This window comes from Electrophorus electricus, chromosome 22 (genome assembly GCF_013358815.1).
Source record: "Electrophorus electricus isolate fEleEle1 chromosome 22, fEleEle1.pri, whole genome shotgun sequence".
Classification (NCBI taxonomy): domain Eukaryota; kingdom Metazoa; phylum Chordata; class Actinopteri; order Gymnotiformes; family Gymnotidae; genus Electrophorus; species Electrophorus electricus.
The window spans coordinates 3,673,090-3,700,041 of NC_049556.1; the positions used below are offsets into that span (position 1 = coordinate 3,673,090).

General features: G+C 46.8%; 1 protein-coding gene and 1 pseudogene across 2 annotated transcripts; one reads left to right on the forward strand and one right to left on the reverse strand.

Moving 5' to 3' along the window:
* LOC118240651 overlaps positions 1-26,952 on the forward strand; it is a 659,061-nt pseudogene that overhangs the window by 616,102 nt on the left and 16,007 nt on the right.
* nop14 (NOP14 nucleolar protein homolog (yeast)) lies at positions 110-26,952 on the reverse strand. Of its 2 annotated transcripts, none has more exons than XM_035521414.1 (19): positions 26,864-26,952; positions 22,241-22,429; positions 22,016-22,150; positions 21,638-21,779; positions 21,301-21,449; positions 20,845-20,979; positions 20,614-20,736; positions 19,970-20,098; positions 19,563-19,863; positions 17,993-18,123; positions 17,801-17,886; positions 17,551-17,686; positions 16,701-16,802; positions 15,185-15,338; positions 14,728-14,878; positions 13,083-13,230; positions 12,187-12,305; positions 11,748-11,903; positions 110-521 (listed from the first exon to the last, which is right to left on the reverse strand). In XM_035521414.1, the coding sequence occupies exons 2-19, from the start codon at positions 22,421-22,423 to the stop codon at positions 425-427; spliced, it is 2,577 nt and encodes an 858-aa protein (XP_035377307.1). In that variant the 5' UTR covers positions 22,424-22,429; positions 26,864-26,952; the 3' UTR covers positions 110-424. The 2 variants fall into 2 exon arrangements, with proteins under 2 accessions (XP_035377307.1, XP_035377306.1); XM_035521413.1 differs by lacking the exon at positions 26,864-26,952 and adding an exon at positions 22,813-22,981.

The window sequence follows — 26,952 nt, forward strand, 5'->3', positions numbered from 1 at the left end:
GTCTTTTTTTTTTTTAGTGATGTGTTTGAATCACTGTAAACTGCAATTAACCTCAGTAGCTAGAATCCAACATTTAATACCTATAATAAAGGAAACACTTAATTATTTATAATAATGAAGATCACATTTAATAAAGATCGCACTTTATAATAAAGGCCACACTTAACACACAAGTTTGAATTATTGTGTCATTTTATATCTCAAAACTGGGCAATTTAAAACAGAGAAACAAGAAAGAAATGTTTTTTGTTTTCAGAAAACCTAAATCCAATCCTCTTTAGCCAAGACAGATGGCGCCTGAGGCCTTCCCCATCCTCCAGTCTCCTCAAGCCCCTGCTGCGTGGCGATTGGCTGAGGGACGAGTGAACAACCGTCACTGCCCCTGGTGGCAGCGAGGCATCCGGCAGGACATGTCCTCTGGACGTCACTTCTGTGTCTTCCTCTTGAGTGCCTTCCACTCTCCTTCCTGTGTGGCCAAGCTGCCGTAGAGCTCCTTCACCTTCCTCTTTCTCTCCGCATCCCTGACACACACACACACACACACACACAGACACAAAGAGAAAGAGAGAGTTATAATCAACTGACATTACTCTGCCACAACAGGATTCTGCACTTGGTCTAACAAAATTAGACCAGCTTTTTATTAAAAACAAAAAAACAAAAACAAACAAACAAAAAAAAAGCATAAACAAACTAAATAATAAAACTGGAGCACATACTTTCACTATAATCACCAAATGCTTTCCAGAACAATTATGTTAATGGAATGACTCAACATGAACTGTGAAATTGTTTTATTTGGTGTGGGAGTGTATATATATATGTGTGTGTGTGTGTGTGTGTGTGTGTGTGTGTGTCAGCAAGGCTAAAAAGCCTGTGTCAGTATGACCTGGTTCGACTACCAGACCTATAACCTTTACAGCATTACCGGACTGACAAAGCCCATCAGGCTGCCCGAGTTGCTTCGGTTACGGCCACTGACAGGCAGCGTTAGCACTTGCAGCGAGTGCCACGGAAACGCGACAGCAGCTTAAATATGAAAGAGCTGTTGCATGATTAACTGACCAGTGTGGGATGGGGTTAGTAATGGAAGGCACGTGGTATTAAACATGGCATGAAGTATAGAATGTGGGTGACTAGTTACACTGTATTATCTAAAAGGGTGAGGGGTATTAAAAACATGCATAGGCTTGTCGCATGTAGTACTGCAGCTTTACAAAGAAACTTCGCAATGGAGGAAACCGCACAGAGAGCAAAGAAGGGAGGGGGAGGTGAAAGAGTATAAGTGTGTAAAACAGGTGACGAAAAAGGCTGCCGTCTCGGGCACGAAGTTAAACAACCCCTTAAATGGAGCGGAAAATACAAAGAATGCTCGTCAGGAGGTACTTGGGTTGCGGTCTTCCCTATATATGCATGTTTGTTCATCGTCAAAGGCAGAGCTACTTCCTGATTTAGGTGCACCCGTCGTGGTGTAGTGGCTCTCCGGAGATCTCCATAATAAAAGGCGCAATCAATTGTGTACCCGAGTGTTTTTGAGGATTGTGTTTCTTCTCCACATATACACGAACACCTGGTTGAAACTCTGCAAATTGGTGACCCCGACGTGATGCGTGGGAGAGGAGGGATTTGGACTTGGACGACTCTTCGGTCTGCGTGTCACGTTCCGGCCGGACTTACAAGGTAAGCAGAAACCTGTTATATGAATTTTGCATATTTGAACAAGTATCTAAATTGAGATGTGATGCGATAGATCGGCGACGAGTCAATAAATTAAGTGAAATTTTGGAAGGCACTCGGGATCGCCGACAGGTGAGTGGCCCCAAGGATAGGAAGCTGGGTTGGAGTCCCGAGGAACTAGGGAATCCTCAAATGCTAGTTAGAGAACAGGTCATCTAACTTTAATATAAGGAATATAAGGGTAATAAAGTGTTTCTCTCAATGTGTGCACGCGGAGTCAGATCAGAGGAGCACGAGGAGCTCATATCAAGGCAAGTTGTTTAAGTCACCTGCTAAAATCCTACTCTGCGAGGGGAAACCTCACGGTGTCAACGGAACTTCACAGGATGCGTTTAGAAGTAGTGGCTGACGGTTTGAAACTTTGTAAGAGCAGTGCATGCTCAGTGGAATATAAGGGAAGTAAAAAGGGGAAGTGACTAATACACACACACTTAGCGGAGCAGGAGAGGTAGAATGATATGGAGGGAGAATTTGACAAAGAAACCCAGGAGGATGGGTGGGGACCAGATGGCACAGGATGGAAGCCGTTGGGAGAACAAATTAGATTCGTGGTGGCAGCGGCAGGACAAACAGGGAAGGAGAAAGGGAGAAAAAGGAGTAGAGGAGTATAAGCAAAATGTTGGATGGGTTACTGCTACAAAAGGGTGTAAAGGACCAGGGAAAACACAGGGCCAAACTAAGCATTTGATTATCGGGAAAAGAGAGGGAATGCAAAGCTAAAAGGGACACAGCAAAGGAGAAGATAAAGAAGGTGAGCATGTTCTCTAAGGAAACCTGGAAGCAGGAGGCTAAACAGGAAGAGGAAGATCGGTCTAAATGGTATGATTTAGCAATACGGTGTCAAGGGGTAGAACATTTGTGTAAGGAGGAGCAGAAGGAAAGGAAGGAGGGGCCAGAGATGGCGCCGCCACCCCCGTATGTGGCAGACACTAAAACCACTCATGAACCAGCAGCGCCCACACCCCCGCCCCAGCTGACTGCGGGTCTGTATCCTGTTATGAAGGTTGAAGCTGGGGAAGTGTACATCTCGGAGCCTCCCAAACCATTACTGGTGGAGACTCACCTAAGTGAGGATCACCAGCGCAGAAGAAGTCCATCCTCCTCCACCACCCAAACCATGACGTCTACTGGTTCGTCTGAACCCAGTGAGGAAGTGGCCCTACATCCCTTCCAGACTCGGATGGAAGGGAAAGGCAGCGAAGAGGAAGAAGCGATCGGATGACCGAGGTCGACAATCGGAGCCAGGGTTCATGGAAATGAGAATTACAGGACAGTGGAAAGAGGAAGAGTCTGGAGAGAAGGAGGACGAGAGGTATTTGGGAGAAGAAGAGGAAAAGGATGAGGAGGACCCAAGAGCGGAAATGCGAGACGTGTTGGAGGAGGTCATGATGGCAAAAGACCCATCTGAGATGTCTCTGTGGGAACTGGAGGAAGAGGAAAAGCAGAAGGTAAAAAAAGAAAGGGCAGGGAGCGAGCGCACGCCGGGGACAGCCCACTCACACTATGACCCTTAGACCTAAACCAGAGCCCTTAACCCCTAAGGGGCTGTACCCTTTATTAACAAACCCGGAAGGAATCAAATGTAGGAGATATACAGGCTTTAGTAGATGAGCTTCCCCGTGTCGGATGGAGGCGGAATATGGCTACAAAAATTAGATATGCTCACAGCAGGACAAACCCTAGCCTTAGGGGATTTCAGGGCTGTAGCAGCTCGATGCATGACACCGTCATGCCTTAGGGAGCTGGAGATTGATGGAGGCACGACCAATGACTCTGATGAGACTAGATTAACTCATGCGATTTGTAAACTAGGAGAAGCCATGCGCACCAAATATCCCTTATCAGGGGTACCGGAGGTAGTGAGAAAGGCTATGCAAAATAACCCAGGTTTTGCCCGATAGTGACTCTCAGATGTGGGATAAACATTTAGTACATCACTTATCTTTAGCACAAGACGAGTCACCTAAAACGGAGGAGGCGGATAAGGAATTAGAGAAGCAGTTGACTAGATTGCAGCTGGCAGAGGTTAAACAGAGATTGAATAAAAAAAAAAAAAAAAAGAACAAGGAGCCGGCTAAGTTAATGGTCGCCGCGGCCCCCCAGCCGGGACCGGCGGGTGCAGAGACCCAGACTCCGCCACCGTGGGGTGGTCAGGGACACATGTTTACGGCTCCCCAATGGGGGCCCACTGGAGATAGAGGGGCTTTCCGGCAGGGTACTCAGATGGGGCCAGGGTGTTATAATTGTGGACAACTGGGGCATATGGCCAGAGATTGCGGGGGGCCGGTGACCTCACCTTGCTTCAACTGTGGACAGTTAGGTCATTGGGCCAGAGACTGTCAGGCACCCGGCCCCCCAGCATCCAGAGGTAGAGCTCAAGGAGGACATGGATGAGGAACTGTTCAGGCCCCTTACCCACAGGTGGCCCCAGGAGGACAATATCCAGCAGGATACTGGGAATCCAGGGAGGGGGCCGAATGGGGCCCACAATGACGGACCCCACAGGGAGGCCGTGACAACGGCAGATCCCCCGCTGGCAGTACAGGTCAATGAAGATGACCTGCCATTTTTGGTGGACACCGGTGCAACGTGTTCAACGCTCAACACGAGACAAGTAGTTCATCTCTTATCACACAAAACTACCAGTGTGATGGGCTTCTCTTTATGCACCAAAGTGGGGAAACAGACTGTGATGCACCCCTTCGTCTATTCACCGACAGTGCTTGTTAATCTGATGGGCAGTGATCTGCTCATTAGGTTGGGGGCTACAAAATTATGCGGCCCGGAGGGACTTATGGTTACGTTACCAGGCGGAACTAAACTTCCTTGCTCTTCAGGACTGAGAACCTCATCCCAGTATCTCATTCAGCCAGTTCAGGAACAATGGGCTGACATCTATTGGTGCCTGCTGGAACAGGAGTCCACCTGCCATACAGGAGCTCTGTCTGCATACTTCAGCTGGAAGCCTTGGATCTCCCTACTCGAACCCTACACCCTGCCTCCTAACCCTCCTCACGTCACTTTGTATTATGACCGCCTTGGGGATGACTCCTACCAGGAGGAGTTCCGTGAGAACCTTGAAGGAGAACATTGGTATGTTCTTACTAACTGCATCTACGTCGCTCCTGAGGGCGTTGCCGTGGCGGTCCAGTTGGAGCCTTGGTATAGGATGGGAAGCAAAGCGGTAGCACATGTGTCGTTGGCTCTCCATCCTAAACATCAGGCGAAGGACCTGGGGCCTATGGTCCTTAGGGCTTCTCGTGCAACCGATTGGGTCCCGACTCAGATACCCAATTTGTTCTATTTTGCCAGCTGCAAGACATAGGATTGAGATGGACGGGATTGACCGGACCACCTTAGAGCACAGACTTATCGCTAGACATCATGGCAGAGAACAGCTAGATCACCCTGACACTCAGGTAATGCTCAGTAATCTCCCTGATTATTTGTGGGCAGACAGTCTGACGGATGTCGGACTAATGGACTGTATTCCAATAGACTTTCAGGTCCAACAGGGGAATCCCATATGGATCCACCAGTATCCTCACAAGCAAGTTGCAGAATTAGGTATTAGAGACACGATAGAGGGGCTGTTGCAGGCGGGAGTGTTAGAACCTTCATATTCAGCATGGAATACACCTATTCTACCGGTAGAGGAAAAAGGGACTGGGAAGTATCGTACGGTACACGATTTATGGGCCATTAATGATATCCTCCTGACCCCGACTGTTCCGGTGCCTAACCCATATGCTGCCCTGGCGAACCTGGGACCCCAACAGAAGTGGTTCACATGTATAGACTTAGCCAACGCATTCTTCTGTCTGCCTTTAGCTGAGCAATGCAGGGACATCTTCTCCTTCACGTTTCAGGGTCGTCAACTCAGATATACTCGCCTCCCTCAGGGGTTTGCGTTATCCCCAGGTTTGTTCAATCAAGTCCTTAAGGAGGCATTGGGTGAGTGCTCCTTACCACCGGACACCATACTTATACAGTACGTAGATGATTTGATGATCGCGGCTCCAACCGCACAGACATGCCTGATTGGGACTCAAACAGTACTCCAGAACTTAGCTGACCGGGTGTTCAAAGTTAGTAAGGACAAACTGCAGGTAGCCAGAAGTCAGGTTTCCTTCTTAGGCAGGCTTATTTCCCAGAGGGGAGCCGGCATGTCCCCCGCACATCGGTCGACGACATTAACCTTTTCAGGCTTAAGGTGATGTAAAGACATGCTCTCTTTCCTTGGTCTCGCCGGCTACAGTCGTAATTACGCCCCTGACTACGTGGGCCTTACACAGCCCATCAGACGACTGGTTACTGAACAAGGCATGCGAAATCTCACCAACCCTCTTAATTGGACGGCAGATGCCGAAAAGGCAGTTGGTTCAGGCTACGGACCTCAGCGCTCCAGACTACTGTTTACCTTTTCATCTGGATGTTTCAGAAACAGAAGGGGTTAGTAATGGGGTTCTGTTTCAGAAAAAAGGGGAGGGTGAGGTAAGCGCTCATGTATGCTAGTGTGTTACTCGATCAAATGGAGAAACGGCACCCAACGTGTACTCAGCACGCAGCAGGAGTGGCAAAATTGATTCAGAAAACGGCCCATTTAGTCATGGGGCACCCATTGCATGTACTAACAACACAGTGTTGTAGCATATGTGAACTCACAAGCATTTAAGACTCACTTCACTGCGACAGCAGCGACTCAGAAAAATTCGGAACCAACCGCACATCACATACACACACACGAAGGTGTCAATATGGCCGACAACACGGGCGGAAGGGAACCACATGAATGTGCGGCCGAAGTGGCCAAACGTGAGAAGTTGAGGCGAGACTTAAAGGCGGAAGCAATTCTAGGGGCAAAGAAAATGTTCACAGACGGTTGTTGTTTTAAACATCCGACCCGAGGGCTCGTAGCAGGATACCCGGTAGTGGAACCAATATATGTCAGGACGGAGGAAAACAGCGGAACTTCACGGTTAAAAAAGCTGAAAAACCGGAGGGAACCCAGGTGGCCCAACGAGCGGAACTGGTGGCGGTTATTGAGGCTCTCTGGATGAGCGCAGGAGAGTCAGTAAACATACGGATTCCGCATATGCCGTCGGGGCAGCCTGTGTGGAATTAGGGCAGTGGATAAGGGCTGGTTGTGTCACGGCATCCAACAAACCAATTAAACATGAGAAGGAGATGAAGGAATTGGCGGATGCGCTGCTCCTGCCACATCGGGTGGCAATCATTAAATGTAAAGGACATGATGCCGGAGATACACTAGTGGCAAGAGGGAACCAAGCAGCAGACCAGGCAGCTAAACAAGTGACGGGATACCAGCCAACCCTTAACCTGGTCTGTGTGGAATCGGAGCTGTAGGCGACATTAGGGGAGGAGAAACTGAGAGTGGAAAAAAGCTTCAACGCAGGAAAAAGGTGGTGTGGGTGGCAAGAGGGGCCATTGGGAAAAGCGGAGTGTGGAGTGGACCGGACGGAAGACCGATCTTACCCCCAGAGACGAGAAGGGCAGCATTGGAAGAAGCCCACTGGGTGGGGCATGTTGGGGTGACCCAGATGATGAAAAATCTGGAACATTGGTGGCATCCATACTTGAAAGATATGGCACAAGAGGTGGTAAGGAACTGTGAAATTTGCAACAGATTTAACAGTAGACCGTCAGGTAAGACTTGAACAGGGGAGGTTTCCGCTAGAGACGAGGCCAGGGAGAGAGAGTGATGGACTACATGGACGTGGGGGAGATGGTGCGAAAATACAGGTACGTATTGATGTGCGTGGACGCCTACACGGGGTGGCTAGAAGCATGGCCAACCAAAAAGGAAGACGGTAAGTCGGTGGTAAAATTCTTGATTAACCAATACATGGGTTTCCTGAAAAAAATAAGATCAGACAATGGAACACATTTTAAGAATCAGGATCTACGGAAGGTAGAGGCCATGCTAGGCCTAAAACACGCATTTGGGACAGTGCATTATCCCCAGTCATAGGGGAAAGTAGAGAGGATGAATCAGACAGTAAAAAAAAAAATTGGCAAAAATCTGTGCACAGACCAAATTGAACTGGTTAAATGCTCTACCTGCGGCGTTGATGTCTGTTCGATGTTCAGTGAATCAGGGTACTAAATTTACCCCACACGAGTTAGCAACAGGGAGAGCATTTCCAGGACCGGCAACCAAGCCACTGCTCACAAAAGAGCCTAATGAATTGAGTGTGAGGTCATATTTTCACGAACTCCAAGCTCTCGTTTCAGTTTTTTCTAAACATGTAGCGGGCACCAGAGGAGGTGAGACGAGTTTAACCCCCGCCAGAAGTGGAGTGGGTGTGGCTGAAAGTCATCAAGTGAAAGTGGCCCGAGCCCCGGTGGACTGGTCCTTTCCAGGTGGTGGAACAAACATCTTATGCGGTCAGGCTTCGTGGGAAGGGTGAGACGTGGTTCCATTGGAGCCAGTGTGCGACCGCACAGATGCCTCAGCGAAGCCTAGGAGAGGTACAGAAGGATCTGCAGAAGAAGCGTCCGGACTCATCATAGTTCGACGAGGGACCCTTTCCAGAAAGGGCAGAATAATCCCTGTGAGTGGTCCTAATGTCAGGGCAGTCTACCCGACCCTGAAGAGAGAAGAGCCCAAAGAAGAGCCGCAGGAGAGCGAAGATTGGACGACGTTATATGATCTTAATCGAATCATGTTGATATGATGCATTAGTCATACGCTGTATCAATTGTTTACATTGCTGAGCATTGCAACAAATTACAATTGTATGCAGACGTAGGAAAGAGGGGAAAACGTAATACCGTGGGGTGCGACTGCGAAGGTGAAGAGAGACTCGAAGCATGAGGGTGTGGCATATGATTTGGATAGGGTGTGGAATGATAGGAACAGGGTTAAGTGGGACAGATGCGAAGGGCTGTTTGAATTGGTACGGGGGATTAGAAGTAGAATATGAGCTGGGAACTACCACCTCCCTGAGATTTGACCCATGTGCGGTAATAAACTGCCACGGTAGAAACTGGTCTTACAGGGGATTGGACATGTATGTATGCTGGGATTATTATGTTAGTAGTAGGTGCATTGAAAACCGATCGGCCTCAGAACGATGGTGTCCAACACGGGGAAGCGTAGGGGCGTACACCGGCCCCTCCTGGACACCCACCCTGACAGCCACCAATGTGTGGAGCCAGAAGGATATATGGAAACAACTCCACCCAGTAATACACAGAACCCGGTGACCCTGTCCCTGAACAGGACAATTTAGGAACGCTACCACAACCACGTACATCATACTAGGGCTGGATGCTTCAAGAAGAGATCCCTTGGGGTTAGTTCACATTAATTTCAAAGGACCCAAAACGGCCATCCCTACAGTCGCAGGTAATTTTTCAACGTGTCCCACAAGTACTTCGAGGTTAGGGGTGAACTGCCTTAAGAAGAAAAGTTCGATGGTTAAAATAGACTACACCCAGCTACGTCCAGAAGAGGTGTTAGCCCTAGCAACCGGGTACACGGAGTCTAATCTGTGGGTAGATTGGACGATGCAACAAGCTCGGGATCAACACCTCAGTGAATGCGTCGCCTGCGCAGCAGCCAGGCCCGAACTTATTACCACCCACGCTCCACTTTATGCGTCTGCCGATCCAAATGGGTATGCCTGCATGCTGGCTTTGACACACTTGGCCGAACCCGAGAATTGCAACACCTTAAGTGAAAATTTTCCCCCCATAGATAATCTCACTAAGACGGGACCATTTACCCCAGTAAAGGGAGTAGGGACTTGTACGCGTTTCCTTAGAGAGTCCGACGCGTTGACGGTCAACCTCGGTTATATTGAGGACGGATGGTGCAACCGTACGGTAAATGATACCATAGGGCAATAGGCAAGAGCAGAATTATATTATTATTGCGGTGATCATCGTCTAATGGTTCGAATGCCAGCGGCCTCACGGGGGAAGTGTGCTATGGTTAGGCTGGTAGCACACGTAACCTTAGTAGGAAGACAGGCGGAAGGTGAACACCAGGAAGGTGTCCGGAGCTGACGGCGGTGATCGGATCAATTTTACCTGAGTAAAAACTCCCCCACATACGTGGACTCCATAGGGGTCCCAAGGGGGGTCCCAGAGGAGTACAAATTAGTAGATCAAATAGCTGCTGGGTTTGAGAACGTCCCTATAATTGCAGCCTTATTTCCGGTTACCCCCAATAAGAATGTGGATCGAATTAATTACGTGCATTACAATGTGTTACGATTGGCTAATCTCACAAGGGATGCCGTAGAGGGTCTGAGGGACCAGCTAGGGGCAACATCATTAATGGCGCTACAAAATCGAATGGCGTTAGATATGCTGTTAGCTGAAAAAGGGGGAGTCTGCATTATGTTTGGGGAAATGTGCTGTACTTTCATTCCCAACAATACGGCACCGGATGGGTCCGTCTCTAGGGCGTTGGAAGGTCTCCGCACTCTGTCCAATGCAATGCATGAACATTCAGGGGTAAGCAACCCAATAACAGGGTGGATGACGAGTATGTTCGGGAAATGGAAAGGGTTCATTATGCCTCTCCTCATCTCCGCAGCCAGCTTTATGGCAATTTTAGTCACGTGGATGTTGTTGTATACCATGTGTTCGAGCATTAATAACACGATTGATCTCGGTAGCTATTGAAAAACGGGAAGGACCGACTCTTACTATGATGCCGTTACTGAAAGGGACCAAAGATGAAGAATTTGGGATTGAAGATGAGACAGAACTGGGGAGAGAACGGTGTTAGTGGGGTGATCTCTTTGTAGAGATCAAAAGGGGGAATTGTGGGATGGGGTCAGTAATGGAAGGCACGTGGCATTAAACATGGCATGAAGTATAGAATGTGGGTGACTAGTTACACTATTATCTAAAAGGGTGAGGGGTATTAAAAACATGCATAGGCTTGTCGCATGTAGTACTGCAGCTTTACAAAGAAACTTCGCAATGGAGGAAACCGCACAGAGAGCAAAGAAGGGAGGGGGAGGTGAAAGAGTATAAGTGTGTAAAACAGGTGACGAAAAAGGCTGCCGTCTCGGGCACGAAGTTAAACAACCCCTTAAATGGAGCGGAAAATACAAAGAATGCTTGTCAGGAGGTACTTGGGTTGCGGTCTTCCCTATATATGCATGTTTGTTCATCGTCAAAGGCAGAGCTACTTCCTGATTTAGGTGCACCCGGCGTGGTGTAGTGGCTCTCCGGAGATCTCCATAATAAAAGGCGCAATCAATTGTGTACCCGAGTGTTTTTGAGGATTGTGTTTCTTCTCCACACATACACGAACACCTGGAGTAGAGTTGAAACTCCGCACCAGATTCAGAATTCGGAGACTCGAGAATTTAGAACATTTAGATCTTTTTACAAACCACCGAACACTAAAGGAAAGAGAAGACCATGTTCGCTAGCAAAACAAACCCGGTTTAGCCAGCTAGCCAGAGAACGGAGAAACATTTTTTTACTTGTTTTACTTGCACAAATAACATTTCTGAGTAGTAGTGTTTTGCTAGCCTACAGTACTCCAAATACAAGTTTGTTATAACCTACAAATATTTGTAAAAACCTGTCCATATGCAACCAGTACATACACTGGTTTAATTTCACCAACAAATGCTGACTTGCTATGGCCAAGTGTCCGGGCTTTTGCAGGTTTGCTTAGTGCATTTTCCTAACTTCGAAATCAGGTAGATGTGAAGGTCAGGAAAGCTGATTCCTGGCCACGTTAATGACCATGAAGCGCTGGTTCTTTGGCAATTTGGATGGATCATCGTCAAGTCCAATTGCTTTTAATGTAAGCAGAGAATCTCTTGGTTCATTCTCGGATTAACCTAATAAACGCTAAGGGGTGAATGCCTTTGGAAAAGTTTTGACAATGTGCTACTGTAAGACCTCCCACTGGTCAGGGGACCTTTACGGCCTGATAAACAAACAGGACTTTGAACAGCCAGTCGAGCAGATAGTGTTGACATGTAACCGCGACAGACGCTGCGTCTAATCACCTGCTCATGATGTCGGAGAGTTTGGTCTGTGCCAGGAAGCGCGTGTCCTTCCTGATCTCCCTCAGTGCGCCCTTGAACTCCCGCTTGTACTTGTGTTTGAGTCTCTCTCGCTCCTTCTCCTCCTTGGTACTCCCCCGCTTCTTCCCGTAGTCTAGTCTGGAGAGACAGAATGCCATGATGGAGGAACAGACCACGAAGAGGGGGAGGAATACACCACAGACAGAACAACAACGAGACAGTTAAACTACAAAGAGCAACTTCTGATTTCCCATCATACCATGGGTGTGATTTTCAGAGACAACCAAAAACATGATTAGACACTCCATCTCCCTCCTACTCCCACAAGAAAAAAACAAAATGTGTGTTTGTAGGGTGTGAGTTTGTTTTTGTGTGTCTGTGTGCGTGTATTGCATGTTCAATCATCCACGTCTCCACTCACACTTCTACTATTTTTGGCTCCAACAGTTTCAGTGGGATGGGCTTCTTCTTCTCAAACACAAGCGGTGCATGCTGGGAAGGGCTTTCTGGCAAGTCCTCCAGTATTTCTCTGTGGAGCACCTAGACACAGCGGAGACAGGGAAATGATCACAGCCGCCAGCAAACTTTCTGGAATAAGCGCAGCCACTGGGGTGACAGATCCGCAAATTTCCCAGTGACGACAAAAAACAAAAATGGAAAGAGGTGAGATTATTAAGAGTGATGCTATGCTGCTTCAACAGTCCAGAGAGGGTGAACAGGGCACACTGTCCCATCACGACCAGTCACACCCCAAACCCTCAGTGGTGGGAAGGCCTCTCGCGTGCGGCTCTGCCCTACCCCTCCACAGCTCCTCCCAGTGAGCAGACTGGTGTTTCATTAGTGCACTCTGGAAAGGACGAATGCTCTCATTTTATCAGTGGGCTCTAGAAAATGCAAATCATCTAATTTTATCAGCACGCACCAGAAAATGAGACTGGTCTAGTTTTATCTGCATGCTCTGGAAAACTGCTTCAGGCTTCCTGAGTTAATGAGGAGCGCCTTGAACTCAAACACTAGATTTTTCCAAAAAGGTAACCTTTGACCCTTCGAGAAAAAAACTAAATTTGTGCATATGGGCATTAAGATGAATTAAAGGTTGACCACAGGCTGCAGAACGTGTGTTTATGAAAGCTAATATTCCATCTGAACACCTAGCAACTGATCAACTACAAACCCAGAACACCAGAACAAAGGAAACCATAATAACCACTTTGTATGATGATCTTATTTTTGCAGTAGGTCGCCAGGTATGCAGTGTACATGTGCAAAGCTCAATTACAACAGTTAGAGTACAACGGTATTTGGCCTGCGACCAACCTGCAGGGGTGTGGGGTAGCCTTCCACAGGAAGATGTTTGGCTAGAAGGGTTCTGATTGGCTGGAAGATCTGTTGGTAGGAAGGAAGCTCTCTGTAAAGGGCGGTGCATCTCTTCACCAGGTCCAGGCATGTGTGCAGCACAGAGAGTCTAAAACAGACAGAGGCTGTCCATCAGAAACCTCCCAACATCATTTACCAGGAAAGCAAGACAGAAAGAAGTGGAAAAATAACAATGAATAAAGGAAAGTTAAAAAAATGTAGTTAGTAACACTCATTTACTATTCACTGTACATTTCTGTCCATCAACAGCTTTACAACTGCAGGATTAACTCATAATGACCTTTTATGTGACAAGAGGCCACGTGCACAGCCTGTGACTCACCCACAGGTGTCTAATAGAAGGCTAGAAGAGCTCTGATTGGCTGGAGGCTCTATAGGTTTTAGTCTTATCCTGCGTTAACATGCAGAGCTTAACCAGGCCATTATCAAAGGCTTTAGAGCTGGGTAATCACACTCTACTGGTCAGGTCAGATCAGGTCATTATCAAAGTCACAAATGAGTGAGTGTGTCTCGTCAGTGCTGGTTTCTCTGCGTTGTCTTCAGTGAGACAGTGCGAGTCTCAGCCTCAAGAGAGTAGGGGTGATGATAATCACTGCTCTGAGACTCTCTCTCTCACACACACACACACACACACACACACACACAGGTCCAGGAAGAATCACCACAATTAGGCTGGGAGTATTCAGAGTGCGAAGAGCTGAGAGCGTTCAGAAAATAGCCAGCATGCGGTCAGAAAGAGAGAGAGAAATAACGCAATAAACCAATAACCAGCCAGAATTTGGGAGGGGGCGGAGAGAGAGAGCGAGGGACAAAAACAGAGAGTGTAAAGAGTGCACAGAAAGAACGAGCGAGGCAAAACAGAGTATAACAGTGCACACAGCCAGAAACACTGCGGCGGAACACCGCAAAGTTAACGTGGCAAGACCCTATTAATTCAAGTACTACTGCTCATACTGTGAATCTGAAGGACAGTGATGAACAGTATGAAGTGATGTTGAAGCACTGTAAGGAAAGCGCAAAACGGGGAAAAAATAATATCAGAATAATATCCAAGTGTTCGGATGTCCCAGTGAGCATTGCAGGGATACGGAAGCTACATCTCATCACTGGAGGTGCTGACCTTCTTAAACGCACCTGATTCAGTGCATTGACTGCTAAGTTTAGTAGGTGTGTCTGAACACCAAACTGTGCTGCTCTCTGTCCTTCCAGAACCAGACTTCATCATCTGTGATGTAGTGACCCTGTAGAATAGTGACACTGTAGTGTAGTAACCCTATCCAGTAATAACCGTCTAGAGAGGTGTGTCTCATTTAAGACTACAGCACTTGGGTGAGACAGACCCAGGCTGAGTTTACTCACCCCACAGTCCAAACCCACGCAGGACATTGGTAATTATCACCCAGCTGTTCAGTAAAGGTCTGTGAAGTTGTGATTCCAGGCTGAACGGTGTATTAGAACCAGGGTTTAAGTAAACAGCATACTGATGAATGTGATGCGACGGTGTGTGTGTTCAGTTACAGAGGTTCAGAAGCAGAATGAATCTCGGCTAGACTCTCAGCATGCACACAGGTGTGCATGTGTGTACCTGTAGTGGTCTCTCTGCAACTCGGTGAGTATGTTAGTGAGTGTGAGGGGGAGGGGCTTCTTTCTCCAGCTGTAGGAGGCTTCAGGATCTCTAACCAAGAGCAGCTCCCTGGCTTTCCCCTGCTGTCGGAATGGAGGAACCACACGGTAACCTACACACACACACACACACACACACACACACACACACACACACCTGAAATGAGCTGTGATCAAATGTAAAAGTTTTACAGCAGTTTGAGCACAGGGCTAACACTGCTGTCAGGACAGCCAGCAAAGAGGAATTAAGGAGATTACAGAAAGAGACCGAGCACTCGTCCCTCACCTGACCTCCGCCATGCTTCAGTCATTTCACTTTAATCCAATAATATCCCTCTATCAGCAAACCTTTCAACCCTTTCACTGAACTGAAACAGAACACATTACCAAATGAGAGCGAGATACATGTGTGGGTTTACCTGCGCAGGGGTCAGAGGGAACAGCCAGGTGCAGTAACCCCAGCAGGAAGTTAATGAGCTCTGGGATGAACCGCCGCGAGAGAGATACAAACTCTACGGCCAAACAGCAGAGCAGCAACCCGGATAGAGTTCCCTCTAGAGACACCACTGGACACTGCAGGAGCAGAACACAGAGGAAGTTTAACGCATGCCCGCCCACCTCTAAACTTTGAAGCACTGGGGCACAGGATTATACAAGCAGCAGGGAAGCAGCACCTTGAGTCACAGCTACACTGTTTGCACTGTGTGTCGTGTTCCCAGCACGGAGCGTGGAGCGTGCTCTGAGAGCGCACCGCACTGCCTGTTGTGAGTACGTGGCACGTTCCAAACGTGTGCCGAGGGGCGTGCGTGGTGTTGCGTGCGTGCGGCTCTGGCTGCACAGAGCGGCCGCTGAGAGAACTGATTTACGCTGGCTCTCTCAGAGAAGAGCGACAGAGAAATAAAGACAGAAAAAACAATAAAATAAGAAAAACAAAATGTTTCAACACTGCCCTCTAGTGTTCATACACGGTTCTGTGAAGCTTTTAAGCGAGTGAGGAGAGACGGCGACTCCATGGGTGTCCCAGCCAGTATGGACGTTCAGGTCAGCGACAGCTGGGATTTACGACACGCAGAAGCCTGGCAGCGGTCATTCTTCAGGAAAAATGGCTCTCAGGAAGAGCACTGGAACTCGTCTGAGCCAATGAGACCACAGAGACTGGGGTTGTGGGTCAGGGCCTTATACTGCACGTCGACCTGATGTTTTCATTCAGACTGGGCCGATAAATCGCTAAACTTGAAGGCGGAGTGCCAGGTACCACCAAAGCATTACGGGATGAGGCACGCCTTCACAGACGGACCGCAAGTCTGCTACCGCTTTACCACCAGTGGGCTGGATGAATGAATGAATGAATGAAGTTACATTTATATTGCACCTTTAAGGGAACCCGAGGTCGCTTTAAAATTCACACACACAGCTTTTACACCCAGGCACACGTCGGTGAGCAGAGGCAGCTGGAAAACCTCAGACCTCTGCGGGACTGAATCGAATGCAGAGAGGGAAGAGGACCACACCCACGACAGCGCACCATTCGCCGCTGGACAGACACACAACCATTCACACACACCAGGACAACTGTTTATTAGGGTAGCCATCGCTGGGCATTCAGACACAGCCAATAATTCTCACACACGGACAATTTTTTAGGATAGCCAATTGACGTAACCTCCACGTTCTTGGACTGTTAGAGGAAACTGAAGACCCTGACTCCAACCAGATCAATTATAAGAGTAATTAATGAGCAATTATTGGAGTAATTCAACAGCAGTGCAGTGTAATTATTTTCTCTGATGTTTCCGCCAAAATCTGCAGCATTACTATTTAAAGTAAACAGCTGGAACTGAGGAGCAGGGGGGGTTAGCTGGTGTGGAGGATTGAACCAGTGTTCCCGCGACAGGAGCACACCCGCTCAGAAGAGGAGCACACACACACACCCACCTTGGTGAGGGCCTGGCTGATATAGAGGAAGGCAGGGGTTGTTACGGGGTGCCGAAAGTCCGAGGTGGGAAACAGCAGAGCAACAATCTTCAGGTAGACCAGCTACATGTATGCAAAACCACACACACACACACACACACACACACACACACACACACACACACACACACACACACACATTTACTTATTATGACTCAAAGAAAACCATTTTAGCCAGAGATGCTTCTACTGAACTCAAGTTTGTTGCTTATGTTATGGATTAGACAAGACCAGAGAACTCAAAACCAGATGATCTGTACTTTATGTGAAATAGCCTGTGCTTCCTGTTCTGTGGAACACGCCAAACCCAGATCGTCCTCTGTTCTATGGCTTCCTTCTAATTAAATTGTTTGCTTTTATAAAGGCACATACATAGCTTCAAATATCTATGGTTTGGGGAAGTGTGTGTGTATGTATGAGATTAGCCTTTCTGGGATGACTTTTCTATGTGTGTAAGCATTGCTTCCTATACCTATGGCGGATTCTCTCAATGTATATCTCAATATATTCAGCTCAGGCTGTGAGCCTGAGTCAGCAGCCTGTCAATCAAGCATGCTCATTAAAATATTAGGACGACGTCCCTGTCATTCTCAGCTAGGACTGTTGAGCAAGCTTGGATAAGTTTATTCTACCTTTTCTTTTATTAATGAAAATTCGCTCCTGTGTTCAGTTTAACACTAATATCAAACATTTCAATACTTTATAACGTTCTTCCTGAGCCTTTAAAACAACCGGGCGAGTCTGATGCCTCTTAGATAAGATCTGAATTAAGTAAAAAGATTTGACTATGTGTGTGCGCACAGTTACCCACCATATCTAAGCCAGGAAAGGCAGCACGACCTTTAACCTCTATAGTCTCTTCCATGCTGTGTGCGTTGTCACTAAGCAACGTCTGCATCTCCTTGCACGTTGCATCAGGAAAAAGCTGACAAAGGGAATATATCTGCCTGAGAGAGAGAGTTCAACGTATTTTAACACTTATGGGATGAGTGTATTCCAACAAACAATAGTTAAGGGGTTAGTGTGTACAGTGTATTTACAGTACATTCTACCACACTTACGGAATGAGCGCATTTATTGTGGTCAGTTCTGGTGGACTCTGGGTGGCTAGTTCCCCCACATACTCCAGCAGGAAGCCAAACAATTTCTGAAAAAGCGGAAAAGCAATCAGGTTAACCCCATTATCCGTGCTGTGAGTGTGTCAGTGTTCGGTCCTGTAGTGTGAGAGACATGGGCTCAGTGAAGGTGGTCACCTGTAGTTTGGTCTTGTTGCCCACGGCCAGGCTGGGATGGTGGCACTTTTGGGTTCTCTCCACTATCAGGCACTGTTGCTCTGAAGTGTGACCCTGTAGCATCGCCTTCAGGTCAGTGTAGCTCTCAGGTGCTGAATACACGAACGCACGCACACACACACACACACACACACACACACACACACGCGCGCGCGCAAACTGTTAGAATGTCAAGCTAGTTAGAATGTCAGACAACTTCTCTCAAGACAAATAAAATACAAACTACTCTTGGAATCGTCAGTGCAAATAAACAACCAGTTTCTGTACTTCAGTCCTTGTATTTGGAACTTCCCTCTAATCTTCTTTGCAGAAACCTCCAGTTCTGAGACCTTCTCACTGAAGGCCCATCCTCCAGTTCTGTGGTTTAGGTCCCTGTGGGAGCTGTTCTGTAAGCCAGAGCTAGTGTCTTCAGATGGACTCATGATTCATGGTGCTATGTTTTGGATCATCATCATCCACACCCAAGCGCCTTTTTCAGCTTCAGCTCCAACAGATCCACCTCCACCTCCACGCTCCACAACCCCAAACCCCTGACAGATCCACCTCCACAACCCCAAACCCCTGACAGATCCACCTCCACGCTTCACAATCCCAAACCCGACAGATCCACCTAAACCCTTCACAACCCCAAACCCGACAGATCTACCTCCATTCTTTACAACTCCAAACCCCTGACAGATCCACCTCAAAGCTTCAGAGTGGACCAGTTGTTCTTCTCATGCAGTTCTTATTTTCCCCTCCAAATGTTCCTTTGTTGATTGTGGCCAGAGTTCTGCACTGACATCATCAGTCCACAGATCTTGTTTGTAAAGCTCATCTGGCTTGTCTAGATGTTCAGGGTATTTCAAATCTTGAGTTTTATGAGAAGGTCACAGGTAAGGCTTCTCTCTTATGACTTTTCCATGAAGACCATTGTGTATGGGTTTTAATTTGCTGTTCTTATCAACATACAAGCAGTTCTCTCAAAGAGTTTTCTTGACCTTCACGGTTCCCCTGAACTGCCCCTACTTTACATTACAAACTGCAGAAACCTCCAGCTGAAAAATCCTGGCCATCTTCTTAGTCCTCCCCTGCCTGGTGGCCTCCGGTCATTCATTGCTTAGAGGAGTTTTCACAGAAAGCTTGAGGACCGAGAATTTATAAAGTGTGGACATTTGGTTCACTTGCCACTTCCTAATTACATGCCTCGTGCCTGAACAAGGTCTGAGACAGTGCAAAAATAAATAAATTTAGGGTGTCTACACTTCTGCACAGGCTACAGTGGTGATGTTGATTAACCGTTTTGTGCTCCGTGAGACAGAATAACGTTGTATTATGGTGAACGGTGTGAAAGAAAATGGGGTTTTGAGTTAGCTACAAAGGCCATGTTTAGCACTTCTCAGTGAAAGCAAAGGTGTGTGTGTGTGTGTGTGTGTTATATATAAAATAAAGCCAACTGAGTGTCCTTGTACACCACTCACCCTGGAAGTTCACATTTTCTCCATACAGCTGATTTGAAAGAAGGCACCTCTGCGTGTTTGTGTATACACACCTTTAAATGTGTAGGGTAGTTCAGCTCTGGCAGCTTCCTGCATGACTTTCCTCTCCTCCTGACTAACGACTTCATCTTTGGCTGGAGTCTGTTCTGCTCCATCCTCTTCACCTCCATCCTCCTCCTCATCGTCAGCTCCACTGCCCTGCTCAGAGTCTAGGTCAGAGAGACCTTCAACACCTTCTTCCTCTTCCTCGTCCTCTTCATCATCATCTTTTTCGTCATCACCTTCAGCATCATCTTCATGAGAATCTTTTACACCCTCCTCATCCTCTCCTTCCTGGACATTCCACTTTCCATCCTGAAGAATAGCACAGAAGGGTTTGTAGGGGTGTGTGTGTGTGTGTGTGTGTGTGTGTGTGTGTGTGTGTGTGTGTACACGCACTTGTGCTTCAAGAGCCCCCCACCTGGTAAGAGAGTGTTTTACGATCGTCTTTGTCCAGGATAAACCCATCGTTCAGGTCGTCAGCTGACAGGTGACTTGGCGCCTGGGTGGTCTCGCCTACATCTCCCAGCATTCTCTTCTGCCTGTCAGCCTGCAAGCCCAAAAGGACATCACCAATCAGAGCCAAGCATTTTGCTCACCTGGTTATGAGGAGATGCATACTGCCCCTGTTCTGCAGAAGGCTGACTTGACTGAACTTCTGAGAACATTCACTTATTTACAAATTCACATACTCCCATTCACTCATGTTCATCCACATGTTCACAATAATCATTTCATACATTCACTTACACGCAATGGTCCTAAAAAACAGGAATGTCATTAACAAAGAGAATATTAGTCAGCAATATCAACAATATTCAACACGATGTCCAGGTGGAAGCCAAATTTGACTATCAGTATCGGGGAATGTGTCAGAAACAGCAGGTATGTAATGACGGAACACAAGTATAACAAAGGAGTACAGTACATAGACATATTGTAGAGTATCTGTTTTATAGATATTTGGACAGGCAATTAAACATCGCAACTATAATGCAAGCCAGTCAAGTGTGATCGACTGTGGTGCTGGTCCCTCAGGATTTGGGGGGGGTGGGCGCGTGGTACCTCCAGTCTCTGCAGGCGTTCTCTTTCCTCTCTGGCCAGTTCCTCTGCGGTCTTCAGCTTTTCTGAGGGCTGAGCCTTCATCTCAAAGCCCAGCTCCCGAACCATCACATCATAATCGTCCAGCTGCAAAAACACATGACGACCATTCACACATGCAGTGCATCATGCCCCACACACTTGTATCACATATCGACATCATGCCCTGCCCCTGCGTTCCCGCCCTCTGCTCACCTTTGGCTGGAGGGGTTCCTCACTGCCCTCTGCTCTGGACGCTTTGTGCGCCATCAGCCTCTGGATGGACCGCCACTCCTGGTCCAGCTTCTCCGTCAGCTCCTGCGCCTCCTCCTTCTGAGCCTGCCGCTCCCTCTGAGGACGATGCACGGCGCGCCGACCCACGATGGCACAACACAGAACACAACGCCTGTTAGCAAACCAGCAGAGTGCGACTCAACCGCAGACCCGACTCACAGTAGCGCACAGAGACACTTCATATGGCAACACCGCTACAGCAGACGACAGTCGAGCCGTAGACACTCATCATTCAACGCTCTACAATCGTGGACCGTTTCCCCACACACAGCTACGCGATGCTCTGCACTCTCTAATGAAACTTAACTGTGTCGGGTCCTTTGAACAGGAATCATTCGGAGTGTTTGACAAGTGTAGCTGAGAGAGGGGAAGGCTCACCTTCTCCTGTTTGGATTTGAGGATGAGCTCCTCGATGAGCTCCTGGCGCGTCTTCGGCTTTTCCCTGCCCTCTTTGCCATCATCATCATCCTCACTAGGCTTCTTCCTCAGTAGTCCCCCTCCTCCGAAGTGTGCGGCCGTGAGCTCAGCTGCAGGGGGGGGATCGGCATAGCGTTCTACCTCATACCATACTCTTCCTCGTACTGCGCTGTTCCTCACACACACACTATCTAAGACTAATTGCTCTCCAACATTATTTTTCTCCAAAGGGTTTCTTGGTGCACACTGCACTTCCTGCAGGACACGCTCCAACTGCCCTGAACGTGTGATGGCTCACCAGACAGGAGACCTTTCTCCTCCGAGTCACTCTCACTGTCCACCGCATCCGTCAGCTTCTCGATCTCCGCCAGGGACTGGCCGTAGTGGGTCAGCTCCTCATCCTCGTTCAAATTGTAGAGGTCCTTCCTGGCTTGTGTGCGCTAGGTGCCCACAAATGACCCCAGCAGACATGTCAGGAGGGCAAAACCCAATATAGCTGCACATCAGACAACATGCAGATGACTGAAGATGCCGAGACATAATGGGTCAAACACATTATGTGGCATTCAATCTTGTTACACTGCATCACTGCAGCAAGCCTGTTGTTTTTTAGGATCTTGCATTATGTTACACAATGTGGGTCTGAACAATATCTGGATATTTTAAGAAGCTGTACCTGTCTTTCCAAGGTGAACCTTTTCAAAATTTTGTCTTCCGGAGCCATCTTGGTGTCGTATTCCCCAAATCGCCGGTCAATTAATTTATTGGCTTTGTTTTTCAGCCTAAACTCCTTAAGAAGGGTTTCTTTCCGCTGTAAGGGAAATGACCAGAAAATGAGGTTTATATTTCATGAGGATACAAATGTAGGGGTCATTTTCTATAGTTACATTTCCACTCTTACTTTGTTAATAGCTTTCGATCTGGACACGCCAGGGAGCCCCACATCATGCTTGCTCTTACGGCCGAGGACGTCAAACTTTTTCCTGTTGATTTTCACCTCAAATGGGTTGTTCTTGATTTGTGCAGACGTTTTGGTCTTGCGGACTTTATCGGCAAGGTTCTTCTTTTTCGGGGGCTTACCCATTTTAGCCTGACACAAAGATTAACGAAGTTAGCTAGCTTTCCAAGCACACACACACACACAAATCTAAAAGGTTTCTTACAGCTTGGTCAACTACAATAGTTAATTCGACAGCTAGCCAGCCAACGTAACTGACATGTATTGGACTTGGGAACATTTTTTATTTTGGAATGTTAAATCTATTCAATTTAAGACAATAGCCAGTAAGCCTGTAAGCTAATGCCGAGCTAGCAGCAGTGTCGCTTCTTCCAAGACTGAGGCAAGCGGTTTATGAATCGTCAACTAGTTGATAACGTCGAAAACATTCGCTTTATCCAGCTAGCTGCCCATGCAAAGATATCTAAACTAAACTACCAAGTGTTCCTGACACGACGAACAAAACCGTAACTTACTTATAGCGGCCTACGCCCAAGATAAATAAGATGTAGCTTCCCGATTGCAATTTATTGGAGAAATGTTTAGAGTTCATCCATAGCCACTCGTAGCCACGTTACGCACATGGGTAACCTACTCCACTCTGCGGAAGTCATATGTCGGAAGTTCACGATCGGACTAAAACATGTCCGTGTTGCCAATTGGTCGCCATGAGCAGTGTGAGGAACATCGGGCGACAATAGCCCGTCTAATTCGGTCAAAAAAAAGATCGTAAATTCGATTGAAAACAAACAATAAGAAGAAATAACATTTAAAAATAAATTTAAATAATTAAAAATGCAACTAAAATTAGCCATTTTGAAAAAAATCTATTGCTGAACAAAGGAGCTGTGTAAACTTAAACCTCAAACTAGTGTTGCTGGTAAATATAGATTAAATAAATGGTAAATATAGATAAATATAGATAAAATTCTCCATCATTGGCATAATTACTACCAAAATCACCCTTTGTTTGCTCTCTCCCCTGCTATCCTGTTACATTAAATGGTCAGAAGTAGTTCCGTTAAAGAAGGTTAGGACTGGTCCTGCTATATTACTTAAGAAGTGGACATTAACGGCACTGAAAGGAACCTACGTTATAACAGGGCGATAAGGGTAAGGATGCCACCCAAGTCCAAACAAGACAGAGGCGAGGTAGAAAGACTGGAGTTGGAACAAGAGATTGTGCAAAGTTCTTTGAAGGGACAACGGTTAGCTGCGGCACAGAAGGCTACACCAAATGAGTCTTTATCTAGGCCAGGAAATTCTGCGGAAGCCTTCTGAAAGTGGTGGTTCAAGCCCAGGCAGCACAGGATGAATGAATGGCACAAGTAAGAAATGAGCAGCGATAGAGAAGTATGCAACACCAGTTCCAACAGCTCCAGGGGCAGGTGGGCAATAGTATTCCAATAAGCAGTGAATGAGGAAGCAAAGCAGCCGGTAGCAGAGCTGTTTCGCCACAGCGGGTGTTGCCAATGGAATTTAAAGAGCTGAAATTGCATCCATTAGTTGAAGGGGATGATATAGAGCATTTCTTAATGAGTTTTGGAAGAATCGCAACTGCATGCCATTGGCCAGAGAAGCATTGGGCCATTCGACTGGATCCTCTGCTCACAGGCTCATAGCGCATATGTCGCTATGGATGTTGATGATACAAATGATTATTGGAACGTGAAGGAAGTGATTTTAAGAAAATATTAAATTTGTGCAGAGACCTATAGGCAAAGGTTCTGAGCAACGGAAATATGGCCTAATGAGACTCCACGGGAATTATACGTGAGATTAAAAGAATTGTTTGTAAAATGGATCAAGCCAGAGAAATGAACGATTCAACAAATATTGGAATTGGATTCTAGAGCAGTTTATGAGGATGATGAGTCCGGACATGACAGTGTGGATTAAAGGGCACGATCCTGAAACAGCAGAGGAGGCAGCCAGGCTGGCGGAAGTCAACATCTCAGCTCGAAGAAGTACAAATGGCAATTGCCAATGGACTCAAGGACCAAGAAGTAAATCTGGTGGGGGTGGTGAAGGTTGTGGTTAGCTTCAGAGTAGACTGAATGCGTACAACAGGCAGTCAGGTAAATCCATTAAGCAGGAGGTTAGGTGTTATTATTGTGGGGAGAAGTGACACACCAAACTGCACTGTCAAGCAAGGAAAGTGAAAAATACAGCCATCTGTTAGTTTCTTGTGTGCATGGGGATATAAAAGAATAACCAATAGTTGAAGTTTTTTTGGCAGTGAATGGTCAGACATTTTTTATGCCAGTAGCATTAGTTCCTCAACTGCCTTATTTGGTGGTTTTAGGGCAAGATCTTCAGACTCTGTGTGACTTAATTGCACAAGTGAAATCCTGCAATGTCATAACCAGAACTCATTAAAGATACTTTCAGCGAGTTACCTTTTGCCAATACAGTTATTGAAAATGAGCGAGAGAAAGTGCATAAATACAGGAGAGAAAAGTGCAAGGCAAAAGTAAAAGGAAGCTGTTTTGGCACCACTGTTGATTAGTTTAGAAATGGAACTGATATAACTGAGCTGCAGGATATAACTGAGCTGCAGAAAGCAGATGCTACACTGCAGGGTTGGTTTCAAGAGGTCTGAAATAGAAGGAGTGAAGCAGGGAACGACACAAGGTATGAATGAAGAAAAATGTCATAAAGAATGATATTTTTTCTCAAGTGAAGGGTGAGGTAGAATCTTCAGTGGTACTGGAGTTTCTCAGATATACGATTATGACACTCGCACACTCAGTTCCATGGGCTGGACATTTGGGCAAATACAAGACACTGGCGAGGATTGCTTATCAATTTAGTTGACCATTGTTGTATACAGATGTAACTGAATTTTGTAAGGCGTGTGGAATGTCAGTTGACGTCAGGGAGAGAAGTGGCACGTGCCCAGTTGCAAAATATACCAGTAATTGAAACGTCGTTTGAGAGAATAGGTATGGACATAGTGGGGCCGTTAGAAAGAAGCAAGAGTGGTATTAGGTATATACTGGTGATCTGTGATTATGCAACAAAGTACCCAGAAGCGTTTCCCCTTAGAAATATTAAAGCAAAACAGATTGCTAATTGCCTGATTCAGCTATTTTCCCGAGTTGGGGTACCCAGGGAGATTATTACGGATCAGGGGACAAATGTTCTCTCTGAGCTTCTTAAACAGGTCTATCAGTTGTTAGATATTAAAGGCATTAGAACTACTCCTTCCCATCCCCAAACAGACAGCCTGGTGGAAAGACTTAACCATACGCTGAACACTGTGCTTCGTAGATTGTTGTCCAGTATGTTGTCCGGTATGTTATCCCATTGAGGTAGCGTTTGGAGTACATGATGTCATTAGCTCAGGAAAATATGAGGAAAGCCCAAAAGAATCAGAAGGTATGGTACAATCGGAATGCCAGGGACAGATCTTTGATCTCAGGGCAACAGGTCCTTTTGCTCTGACCTACCAGAGATAATAAGCTATTAACTAAATGCCATGGTCCGTATGAGGTACTTCATAAAGTCGGGAAAGTGGCATGAAATCAGTATGCCGGAAAGGAGTAAACGGAAACAAATCTTTCATATAAATCTTCTTAAAAAGTTCCATTCTAGATCGGAGCCAGTGGAAACGCAACTGTTTGTACGAGCCGTGGAGGATGAAGAGAAGCCCACTGGACAGTATTTCCCTATTGGTAATGGCACACAAGCGACAAATATGTCCCACCTAGAGCTGATCCAGCAGCAACAGCTAAAGGAGTTACTGGATCCGGATTGTTCCAGGAAAGACCAGGATATACAGATCTGGTTCGGCATGATGTTAATTTTATTGAACATACCCCAGTGCGGAAAAAGAGGTATTGCATTCCAGAGTGATTACTACCTGCTCTGAAGCAGGAACTGGACATTATGGTATCATTAGGTGTAATTGAGCCTTCTGCAAGTGAATGGTGTAGTCCAGTAGTGCTGGTGCCAAAATAAGATAGCACTATTATATTTTGCATCGACTTCAGGCATATTAATGCACTTTGATCTCTATCCGATGCCACGCATTGACGAGTTATTGGAGCAGCTAGGGAAAGCGAAATACATTACATCCGTGGATTTATGTAAAGGGTATTGGCAGGTCCCATTTAGTGATAAAGCAAAGGATTTGACTGCATTTAGGACTCCATATGGACTTCATCATTTTAGGGTTATGCCGTTTGGCTTGCAGGGAGCACCAGGAACTTTCCAGAGACTCATCGATAAGGTGTTGCAGGGTACTGACACATTTGCTGCTGCATATTTGGATGATGTTATTTTTAGTGAGACCCGGGAGGACAGTGGCACTCACACATAACGTAAACGGCGAACATAGGCACTTATAATGCAACCAAGGACGTGAACAGAGGCAATGACCGACAGTGACGCCCACACCGACTGGGGTTTAAATACATAAACGCATAACAACACTTAACTAGGTGCAGGTGTGTGCAAACATGTAGGCGTGATTACAATCAGAACGAAACAAGAAACCACGTGATCAGTGAGAGGCGAGCGTACCGTGACACGTGAAAATCTGCACTATACGTCTAAATATGGTCAACGATCCCACCTGGAACATTGTCTCGTTTTTGTTGTGTACTCTGAAA